This window comes from Pempheris klunzingeri, chromosome 2, assembly GCF_042242105.1.
Source record: "Pempheris klunzingeri isolate RE-2024b chromosome 2, fPemKlu1.hap1, whole genome shotgun sequence".
Lineage (NCBI taxonomy): Eukaryota > Metazoa > Chordata > Actinopteri > Acropomatiformes > Pempheridae > Pempheris > Pempheris klunzingeri.
In genome coordinates this window covers 522,501-535,000 of record NC_092013.1, presented here as the reverse complement: position 1 = coordinate 535,000, position 12,500 = coordinate 522,501, and the positions used below count along the sequence as shown (strand labels likewise).

Here is a 12,500-nt window from a genome sequence, read left to right as displayed (position 1 = left end):
ATGATGATGATGATAATAATAACAATAATAATGTCTCCAGTGAGACTAACTGTCTTTTACGGCTACTTTACTTCAGTGTTTCAGTCTTTACTATCCTCAGTAGTCTTGCTAACAGGGTCAGACGCTCAGTAGCTTGGACAGCTTGTTGTTCACACTGGGTCCATGAAGCTGTTGTGAGTAACTATACGCTGACTTCAGACCAAGAGCGACACTGCTTCCATCATAACAGCACAGATTCAGTGTCATAACAATTCTAATGATATCTAACAGATTGTTCAGTGACAAATCAGCAGGCAAACAGAGATTAGTGTCTCTCCCTCTGATGGGGGACGCTAACTGCCAGTCAGACAGTTAAAACAGCAGTTAAAGGGTTACAGGCCTCCTGTTCTGAGGCGCACGGAGCGCCGACAAACAAAGACAGCATTAGGAATAGAGAGGAATAGAAGCAAAGATAAATGAAACATTTGTGCAGAATGAGGCTGCTTGGTGAATATTGAGATCACTGGTCAATGTTGTCTTTAATATCAGAAGAAAGAACAAATGATTAGCTTCTTGTTGAAATTAAATCTCAACTCCTCCAAGTGTAATAAATAGGGTGGGCTCAGACTCCTCTCTCCATTTCTGGACTAAAGCTTTTTCCTTCCCAGCCCCATAGCGGACATAATGAAACTGTCTGTGATTTATCAGCCTGCTTCCATGTGTCAGCCAGAGTGCCCGTCAGAGGAGCTGGCTTCTTTGTGGCAGATGTATTCCTTCGTCCACCCACAATAATGAACCAATGAAAACCATTTTCTACACTTAGAGGCTATCCCAGCGTCTTACCAAGACTCTTCAGTTTGCATGACGCCCATCTGGGAGTCGTTGCACGCCCTGTTGGACTTTCGAGGCGTCTTTAACTTGTTGTTTTCCACCTGGCGAGCTGAGCGGCTGCTATCGCTCAGTCAACAGTAAACAGGATCGATAGCAGGATCACCTCAGGTGACTGCTGCTCTCCTAATGAGAATCAATCATTCCTTTGTTCAGAAAGCAGCAATAAGGGAAGAGAATGTAACGACTATATGTGTGCACTTTCCACAGAAATCAACAGCTTGGAACAAAGTGAGCGAAATAAATGCTAGACTGGTTGCCAGTATTGATTTTTGTGATTGATTAAAGGTCCAACTTTAGGAGAGAGGAACTGGAGAGTAAAGTTATTCACACACAAGTCCAGACCAGAATAACTACATACTGGACTAGTAGCCTCTCGCTCCACTGTGTTGGATTAAACAGCTCAAAGTTCTGTCAGCTAAACTTTCTTATACCCCCCCCCCCGATCCTGTAGCTGGAGGATTCTGGGACTTCAAGTCCTCGTAGTGAAATGATGACTTTTATCATTCATTCGTTAATCATCGTTTATCAGAGCCTTCTAAAGATGACTCACATGAGTGTTTGATTACATTTGTGACACTGAAACTGCTCAGCGAAGGTCGGAGAGAGACATTTTAGTCATTTTACCATCCACACACTTCTAAATTCAGCTTCATCTAGCGTCATGTCTGCACAGCTAAGTCCAAATCCAAAGTTACTTCCCTCCCAAAATCTACCAAAGTATGTGTGTTCAGGCCTCCTTGGAGAAGCTGAGCCGGCTGGTATGATGTGTGTCGATAACAATGAAGCACCGTGTGGCTCCTGGCCTCCACAGAGAAGCTCACACCACCACGATGACACAACAGCTTACTGTAACTCTGAGCTCCCTGTCTTCACAGGAACTAACTCAGATCTTCAGACTCCTAAACAAAGCATCACTAGCTGTTCCTCCAGATTACACGGAAGCATGAACCAAGAAAACCATCGACTTTTTGGTTGGTCAAACCAAATCAACAAAGCTGTGATCTCATGATTTGCTTCACTGCTTTATTCTAATCGATGTTAGCAGCAGCATCTGTTCAGCTAGCAGGGGTTCAGGAGGAACATCAGCAGGGAGGAAAGCCAGCGAGCAGAGAGGACCCGGAACGCCTGGATGGTCTGACGAGGCAATCAAAGAGAGGATTGACAAGGTCACGATCTGTGTGTTTGAGTGTCTGCTCTCACTTCGCTAACTGCCAATATCTGTGTGTTATCTGGGGGTCACGGGGGAGCAGGTGAGGCTAACGTGGGAGAAAATGTCGACTCACCTAAACCAACTCCAGGTGAAGCCGTCAGTCACACGTCCAGAGCGGTTTATTAAACAGCTGGGGAGTGTTCACTATAGGAAACTGCTCGACATTACAAGTTCAGACCTTCATACCAGACAGCTGTGTCTGTTTGAAACACCGACAGCACAAATAGCAGATTTTTAAACCCAATATTGTCAATTCAGCTAAATCCTTGAACACCAATTAAGCTGCAGCATGAAGATTTAAGAAGATCAGAGTTAAAATCCTGCATCAAATCAGGTCTAATCTACTCAGGACAGGAAAGACTGGAGACGGACCACTTTGTCCACTTCATCCCTAATTCATCAAACACATTCATTATTTTGGATTAGAGGGTTCAAATATAACAAATTCTCCACCTGATAGGCAGTGACCACCCAAAGTGGAGGGTGGGGTGGACTCATTTAGGAAGGACTAGTCTGACTGGGGCTAAACGTCAGCTAAGAATGACAACCTGATTAGATTAAGTGCCAATTAAATGTGCCATGCCAGTTTAAGGAGATCAAAGTAAAACCTTGCATTAAATTGGACTAATCTGGTGTTACTGTGTCTCCTCATCTCCAAAAGTTCCTGGTGCTTACTGAGCACATGTGGCCTGGCACTTTGTTCCTAAAGGGACAACTTCTGTATTTCTTTACATATTTTATTTTGAAATGACCTTTTGTTATGTGTTACTGTTCTTTTGCCAAAGAATAGGATCCTTTTTGTTTAACCACAAACTAACTAAGGTCCAAACTAACCCTTAACTTACTGGTTTTATCAATGGAGTCTGGTGGCTTTCAAGAGAGTGTGTCTGGTTCCTGTCTGTTCCTACCAGATATTTAGACACCAGAGTACGTACAAATAAGGCCCTGGTTAAAAATCACTGGAGCTGTTCTTTAAAAAGGGAAATTTGGAATTAAAATGTTGGTCAGAAGAGCACACAGTCACAGCCCACTGCAGCGAGGTAATAATCAAAACAGGTCCCAACGTTGTGTTTGTGTTTGTGTTTGTGAACAGATGAACAAATGATCGTCTATGTTTCCTCTCTTCTCCCCAGCTCACTTCCACCCAGACGCCATTTATCCTTCCTCAGATGAATAGGACAGGAGGCAGTGAGCAGGGGGAGGCTTTGTCCCTTCAGATCTCACCCAGATGTTTCCTTTAATCCTGTAATTAACTGCAATTACAGTAATGGATGCAAGAGATGAAGTGATCATATTTGCACACTGAATTAATCCATGTGCTCGTGTCATATGATTAATACTCTTTCTTCCAGACAAGTTCCCACTTGTTCCCGCAATATATTTTATCTCCTCCCCCAGTTCTCTCTCCGTTCTTTTCATTCTCCTTATCTCTCCTCACAGTTCTCTCCCTTTCATTATCCTAGGTGTCATTCATCTGATTTCCATCCTCTAAAGCAAGGGAAACAGACGGGTGAAAAAAGAAAACACAAGAGACAACAGAGCAGGATGGGACACAACAAGAGCCTCTTTAGATGTTGCAGATGATGCCTTTAATCCTGTCAATAGCTGCAATTATAGTAATTATCTCTAATAGCGGTGCATTGTGTTGAGGCTCTGATATGTTTAACAGATGATGCTGAGTCTGACCGCCTCCGCCGGGCAGAGAGGGCACGGAGCTCAGATTCATATTAATGAAACCAACACTAAACAAGGGGAAACTGATGAGCATCCCAAGAGGTTTATAGACTGCGGGGAGTGTTTTTCAAGCTCTGGGTCGAGGTCTAATGGAGGTCTTAGAAATGGTACAGAGTGGTCTTTGTACTGTGCAGAGAAAAGAGAACGAAGTGGAGATTGATGTTAGGAGGTAGAAAGAGCTCGGGAGAAAATAGAGGCAATTATCCTGCAGGAAGATTCTGCCAAAATAAGAAGAGCTCGTGTGAGGTTGTAAGATGAGACGAAAGCAGGGAGCAAAAGTAGAAAATATATTCTATTTCAAGTCGTAAAACCCCCATTTCAAATGTCTGAAATAGGTTGAGCAAAGAAGTGTGCTTGACAGTCATCTGATTAGCTCGCAGAGAGAGATTACACACACAGTCATTTGTTCACATCATTTGGAAAAGAAAACAGCGTCTCACATGCCTCCACATGTACCAGTCAGTGATCTGCAGACAGCAAAGGATCCAGCGGAGCTCTGATCCTCTGCTGCAGTACAAGTACAAGTTCCACACAGGAGAAATGCTGCTGTGAAGGTCTCTTCCTAGAATCAGGAAGCTGTAGTTAAAGTGAATGTGTGTCTGTGACTGTTGCACCAGTGGATGATCAGCACCAGAGATCAGAGACTATTGATCCTCATCACTGAGCAGCTGATGATTCTTTTCATTCTGGATTCATCTGCTGCTAATTTTCTCCATCAGTCCACTGACGTCACCATGAGCCCACAGTGACTCCTTCACTACGCTCGTCGTGTCCAACCAACAGTCCAACAGTCCAAAGCCCGACGTGATTAAAAACACAGTCAGATCATTCAAACCGATCACGTGTGAGGAACTGAAACCAGGAAATGTTTTTCCATCTTTGGATTTGCCATCATTAGATGTACGTGTACATGTTTTATGCTCTGTCATTCACACACACACACACACACACACACACACACTAATAGCCCTGCCAGGTCCTGGTGTGAGGCAGCTCCTTGATGCAGTGATATAAGAGGCAGACAGGAGACAGAGAACAGGTCAATAATTCATTAGATGGAGGGCTCAACTCAACTTCAACTGAATAAACCGTCTCTGTCCACACACACACACACACACACACACACACACACACACAGTGTACACCCACGTCTCGCTCACCTCACCTCATCTCACTCACTCCCAAACATTGTCTCAAGGGCTGTCAAGGGAGACGTCTCTCTTCCACTTTCACTTCATTTCCGAGCCCCACTTTTCTCTTTCTCCTTCCACAGAATCTACACTCCCTTTTGATTTGCTGCTCAGATCTAGTCTCACATGAGAGCTCGGTCGAGTCCTGCACACAGCTCACATTTCATACCGACACAAGCTGCCACTGACGTGTTAGATTAAAAACCTCAGCTTTCACAGTTTTACACTAACATCCTGTCTTTGAAAACTAAGAATGACTAAACATTTTAAACAAGATAAACTCAACTGAAACCAGTAAATTCCACTCTGGAAACTCGCTGAAACTAAACTGAACTGGAAACAAACATTAAAAACTAAAAGCTAATGACAGCACGAAGCTATAATAACTCTGGAGCTTGTTGCACTCTAGTGCTGCCCAGCCAAGCTGCTACCATGCACAATTAGAATGATTACACATCAGACAAATGACACCGGATTGATATTTTGCCACGACAACACTGAAAAATGATGGTTTCAAATAGAAACTCTGTTGGACTGAGAACATTTTGGATGAGACCTGAATATCCTGCACAGCATCCCGACCTCAGCCCCGGTCTGGAGACCACCAACATGGGGGTGCGAGTCACATGGAAAGACCTCCCAGAGGCCAATTAATGCCTGTGGCCACGGAGCGACAGGTGTCACGTACCTCCATCACACCTGAATACTTTCAGTGTTCTGGGATCCAACTTGGAAACAACAGAGTTAGTTCTGGTCTCAGCTCTGATCTCAGCTCTGAGTATTCTTGAGAAAGTTGTTTGCAGTTTTTCTTTCACCCTTCATTTGTTTCACTATCTGTATCATGTCTTGTTGTAACATTACATTTGAATCAAAATGCCCCTTGTGAAAATACAGTGACTCTTTTTCTTTCCATCTACTCCTTTCTCTCTCTCTCTCCATCCTCCTCTCCTCTCCTCTCCTCTCCTCTCCTCTCTCTCCTCTCCTCTCTCTCCATCCTCCTCTCCTCTCCTCTCCTCTCCTCTCCTCTCCTCTCCTCTCCTCTCCTCTCCTCTCCTCTCCTCTCCTCTCTCTCCATCCTCCTCTCCTCTCCTCTCCTCTCCTCTCCTCTCCTCTCCTCCTCTCCTCTCCTCTAAAGCAGAAAGCTGCTGGAGGCCATCCAAGGTGACCTGAGAGATGTGGGACATGGGAACCTGGGACCAAACGTTCCCCCCTCTGCTCCTCTTCCTGTCCCAACCCAGTGCTTTCAGCCAGTCTGAAGAAAGCCGCTCTATGTTTTGTGTGTTTGGCAGGAAACTTTGCCGCACTACGAGCTGAAGACCATCAAAGTATTCATCAATAAGTCTGTTCAAACTTTAGCTTAATGTAGGAATATTAAATGCAGTGAACGCTCGAGTGGACAACCAATCAGCTCCGAGATCAGCAGGAGTAATGAAGGTTTGAAATAGAGTCCAGAAACTGTAACGTGCTGTGATATTAACAAGGATAAGTGATATTGAGAAGCTTATCTAGGTGCATTCTGTTCATTTTTAAAGATCACTTTTTACACTCATCTATCAATAAAATGTCATCCGATATGAAAACACCACTGCAGCTTCAAAAGCACAGTCACAAAGGGAACATCGTATGTTCACAGAGACTCACTCACCTCGTACAGCGTGATGACCCCGTTGGTCTCGTTGGGAGCTTTCCACTGCATGAAGATCTTCTCTTCATAGGGCGTATTCTGCAGAGACTCCATCGGCACCGAGCCAGGCACTGCAGAGACAGACAGTCACAGTCAGGACCGAACCATGAACACAGTGACTACAGAGAGATTAAAACGCTCAGTGCATCTCAATGTGAAGAGTAGACTGACGATGAAATGTGAAAAATATTAGAATTACACATAAAAAGATACAAAGACAAACGTCATCATAAAGGTTTTAAAATGTAGAAAAAGATCATCTCTGATACTAATAAAGCAGCGACTATGTCAAACTACACACAGAAGGAAGCATGTTGGAGGGAGCACCAGAGGAGTGCAGGGCTGCAGAGACTGGGCTTATTGGGTTTCCGTTCAGTCTTTCATAAAGTCTGTTGTTTGGTGTAAGAAAAAGTTTCTAATATCTGAACAGAAATACTGAGTTAGCTGTAATCTAATTCTGGGCTTCTTCCCTGTGAGGCACGACGAGACCTGCTGCTTGTTCCAGAAAACTGTCATCATGAAGGACATTCACTATGATTTAGTACGACGTGGTGTCCCTGATGATCACAACGGCTCAGGTCTCTTATATACAGTATATTTATACAGATATATGTGTGTGTGTGTGTGTGTTTATGGGACTGATCAGCTCTCATGTCTTGATGATGATTCTGTTATTCCACTTTCCCTCCATCACTGTGTCTGTTGAATCTTTTCAGGGGATATAAACCCTGTTTTGAGCTTTAAACCTGGACTTCTGGGTCCACGACAACGGGATATTCAAATGTCCAAGTTTCAGTGAAGCTGTTTCAGTGTTCATCGCTGGTTCAGGTACAGGAAACTGTTGTCTGTTATTACTTTGTTCTAAATGTGATATCCTGATGAACGCAGCGAGGGAAACTCATCAGAGCTTGTGCCGAGTTCATAATCAGCTTCTCTGTGCTTTACAGCCACGCTGAGGTAAGTTTAGCTCTGAGCTCTGACTTTTGGGTGCTGCTGTAACATTGTGCAGCTGAGCTGTAATTTCTGAAATTACAGCATCTCATCCTGAAACGAACAGGAGGCAGATGAGCTGTAATGTTGCCTGGTAGAGATAAATGTGGAAGCAGCCCTGTCGACGGTGAATAATGAAACAACTGCTGAGACAAAATGACACCAGCCACAGTGGTTTCGTTGGCTCCGGGCACATTCTGTGACTCACCGCTGGGAGGAAACTCATCTGGATGGACTACTTCAAACTAAAAGTCTATTAGCTTACAAAGTCAATTACTAATTCAATGTCAATGGACCAACTGTCTGGTGTCAGGGGAAAACGTTCACCTGATGTCGAGGTGATCTCCAGGTGTCTGTTTTCTGTTGTACTGGCCCTTTAATCACACACGCTGCACCTCACATTAAATCCATGACTTTGAGATTCCAGTGTCAGCTTCAAGTTTTCATTTCAGACACCACATCTTATATCGTATTTCAGAAGTTGTTTGGCTTGAATCAACTGACCACTAACAGATTAACTTCCTGTTCATCTTTATGGTGATGCCTTCACTGTCACCATTATTAGATCTGTGTGGTTAGAGACTCATTCAGGGGCCCTGAGAGCAGACACAGCACTCGGCACATCAGAGCTGCCTGTGGGGTCAGTATACAGTGTGGCACCACCACTGTACACAGACACTTATTATAGTAAAATCTACCTGGTAACAACACGCAGAGTGTGTGTGTGTGTGTGTGTGTGTGTGACAGGCTTTCACACGTCTTTATAAAGGCACAGAGACAGAGAGGAGGTGTCAGACAGTCAGACACTGTGAGCCACCAGATTTCCCTGCTGAGGATCGATAAAGGTTTGTCTCCTCTTATGGTGCACTGAGCACTAACCCATGAACACAGTGGTGTCGGTGCACTGAGGCACTTGTGCACACGTAAACACTGAGGGGTGTGAACTGTTCTAAATGTTAAGGAGGAGACAGACAGAGCCGGGGGGGGGACGACTGACTGCACTGTGTTAAAGTGTGTGTCACTGGCAGGACTACAGTGTGACCTCTGACCTCCAGGCTCTGACGGTAGTGTAACGATGGTGGACAGGAAGCTTTAACTGCTCTTTGTGTGAACGTTTACAGCCACACATTGAATCTTACAGAAGAGATGGATGTTTCCTTTTACACTTGACAATCGGGGGCCATCATCTTTCTTCTTCTTATATTTTTTGTACTGTTACTTACAAATTATCTTCCCCCCCCCCCCCCCCCCCCCCCCCTTTAAAGATCTGGTCTCATTAGACTTATCTAAACCATCAAATCTATTTTTGTGTATAAAAGGTTTATTTTGTTCGAACTTCACGGACCTGAAGGAGGTTTGGCTTTTTATTTGTCCACTTATTACTATTTATTACTAAATCTGTTCATCCTAAATGACCACTGAGCACCGGACGTCCTGGAGTTTCCCAGGACACTCCACAGAAATCAGCTCTTGGCTCTCAGATGAGTTAGTTTATTAACCTTCATCTTTAAAGTGAAATGAATGCAGGATGCTCTGCAGCCTCAGCAGGTGTTTTAGGCTTTCTACGTGTTCTCCAGTCGTATTTGACAAACTTTTCCAGTAGCGCGGGTTTGATACGATACCAACAACCAAGATGGCTGCCGCCAACCACATCAGTATTAAAGGACCTGGAAGGTAGATGTTCCCTAAAAGAAGAACAAGGATTGTGTTGATCAGACTGTTTGTCTCACTGCTACAACACGTTTCATTGGTCTGACGGGTGAAAGGTTGTCCAGATTGGTCCAGAGGTATTGTGGCCTGTGGACAAGGTCCCGTGGAAATCAAACATGAAACACTGAAATTGCTGTGGTGATGTCAGGATGACTGAATTACACACATGAAATAAGGATTATAGAAAACATCCGAGGGTCAAAATCTCCACACACACACACACACACACACACACACACACACACTCTAACAGACTGTCAGAGAAGTCTGACAGAGGAATATTTTGATTAGTAATTCTAAGGTGTTGATTAAGGGCCCAGCCTGTGGAGCATATCAAATTACCCTAACAAAGAAATGCAATTAGACACTGCCAGTTTTATGGAACACCTTATCACTCACTGTGTGTGTGTGTGTGTGTGTGTGTGTGTGTGTGTGTGTGTGTGTGTGTGTGAGAGAGAGAGTGCGCACTCATCTTTTATGAAGCACTGTTTCTACCTGGGTATCTGGCTGGAGAGTCTTCTGTGATTCAGTGTTTACTCTGACGTCTGTATGAGACTGTGAGCGCCATGACTCACACACCGTACCTGTGTGTGTGTGTGTGTGTGTGTGTGTGTGTGTGTGTGTGTGTGTGTGTGTGTGTGTGTGTGTGTGTGTGTGTGTGTGTGTGTGTGTGTGCGCACCTCGGGGCAGAGACACAAGAAAACAGGCTTCATTGAAAAGATAACAGCAGCTGTAACACATTAATCATAACTTGATTAACTTCTATCATGCTGTGTAATGAATGGCCTGCTTTATTAAGCCTCTCTCTCTCTCTCTCTCTCTCTCTCTCTCTCTCTCTATCTATTCCTATTTTTCTATCTCTTAACCCCCCCTTTCTCTCTCTTTTGCAATCCTTAGTTAAATCCAAATTGTCTTTACTGGCATGAAATGAATCTGTGTGTTTCCTGCCTGGCTCTCGTTGCTTTGGCTCCTGCTCATGTTTTCCTCACGGTAACAACAGACCTGCTTGTTTATATGGAAATTTTGACATTTATTCTTTGTTCCTGTTTAGAGCTTCACAGCAGCTAGTTGTGAGGAAAAGCTCATTAAAAGCTGATGCTTATTAGTGATGTTGGGGATTATTTGTACGACGTGTAATCAAGGTAGAGGTGAATATTCTGCAGCACTTTGAGCCCAAGTTTGTTCTGTGTGAAGAGTTAAACCTTGTTGAACTAACAGACTGAGGAAAAAGTTTATCTTCTTCACATGTGTTCATTTATTTAGTTATTTCATTTCTACTTTTGATGTGTTATTATTAGTAGTAGTATTAGTAGTAGTATTAGTAGTATTAGTATTAGTATTTCTACCTCTCTGTGTATGGAGGTGTTTAATTGCTGGGCATTAAAACTTATTGAACTCATGATCCTGTGGACCCTGAACGCTCCAATAAACAACTGAATAAATGATAAACTGTGTTTCAGTGATTGGACGGTGTTTTTTAATTAAGTGCTGCAGATTGTGACAGACATCATTTTACATTTGGCTTCTAGCTAAAACTCTTTTTTTGTTTACTTCTTCTTCCAAATGTTGTTCAGTGTTTCAATGAAGTCTTGAACTTGTCATGACCACAGTGATATTAGTGCTCCAAACTGACACGGGACACTGAAAATGGCTTTTTTACACCCATTTTCAAACTAAAAAACAAATATATTCAAAACCCTGATCTCACACTGCTGGTCTGCATCTACGTTCTAGACTATATTTCTCCACAAGTGCTGAAGGTTGTAAATCTGAACTTCAAAGTAACTTTACTGACTCCGTTTTCTGGAGAACCAAAAGAAACAATCAGCACAACATCACCTGACATCAAGTGATCGTGTGGTGAGATTTAGGAACTAAAACCACTTGGTTTAGGAAAAGATGACGGTGTGGGTTAAAACTAGCACATTAATATGTTTCATGAAGTATTAAGTGACATAAGTTAAGTCAAGTTTCAGTTAAAATGAACACATTAATCCTGGAAGTGAGAGCATGAAACCTGTGTCTTCCTCCTTGGATCATTGGTTCATTTGAACCCCTTAAAAACACCACCCCTGTTGTTTCTTCCAGAGTGGAGGGGCTGCAGACATTCATCACGTTAAAGATACCATCACAGGAGAGCTTCATCCTCCCCGAGAACAAGTGAACACGTTTTCATGAACAGTGAGCGGGCTGGACTGGATTAGGACTGATCAGGATCAGGATTAGAGGACAGAGCTGCATTAGCTGCTCTGACTTGAGACCAGACTGTATTTCCTAGTTTTTGAAAGCAGAGCAGGAGAGTTTGCAGGTGTTTGATATGAAAAGGGATCTTTTTCTCCACACAGCAGATTGTATATGTGAGAGAAAAACACGTTTAAGACACGTTACAAATCATTCTGTCATATTTCACATGACACAAACACCATGCTTCCATGAAACACGGCTTTGTTTCGTTTCTGAAGGATGAAAGATGATTTTTTACTCGGACATATTAAATTAATACACTTTGATGAATTGCCTTTTTGACGGCGACTAACCGTGCCAAATATTATAATACCATATTACAATATTCAATATCTGCTGGTGGACTGACAGATAGACACGACGTGGATCGAGCCATCAGCACCAACAGGTTAACGTTCGACAGTAAAAAGTCCTTTTATGTAATTATAACATAAACTAATGTAGAAATGAGTCAAACAGATTTCTACTGAGGCGTTTAAAAGCATCATGAATCCTCTGGAAGCCACTCATTGTGCTGGTTCACCTGGAAACCAGCTGTGCTCAGGTTAAGTCAGTTAACCATCATGGTGTTCCAACGCTGGTCTGGATGGACTGAGGCCCGACGGCCTGGAGGAGCTGTGGTGTCGGTTTGACGTGCCGACAGCAGTCACAGGAGTCACTTCTCAGGCAAAGCTGTATGAAAGTGAACATCCCCTGTTCACTGAGTAACAGATCTATAGAAATGTGAGAGGAGATAAGCGCCGTGTGCCGTCTGTGAATCCAGAAGCACAGTACTGAACATTATTTAGGTCATCAGTCTGTGTCTTTGCTATTTAAAGGCACTCTGTGTGCCGTGTGCCTGCAGAGCTCAGGGAGGAGAAGACTATGG

At 43.5% G+C, this 12,500-nt stretch overlaps 1 protein-coding gene across 1 annotated transcript in view; it reads right to left on the bottom strand.

The window, feature by feature from the left end:
• Positions 1-12,500, bottom strand: part of ptprt (protein tyrosine phosphatase receptor type T) — a 288,666-nt gene that overhangs the window by 142,539 nt on the left and 133,627 nt on the right. Inside the window, exon 11 of the mRNA XM_070844851.1 lies at positions 6,650-6,759. Coding sequence (XP_070700952.1) covers positions 6,650-6,759 — 110 coding nt within the window. The remainder of the gene's footprint in view (positions 1-6,649; positions 6,760-12,500) is intronic.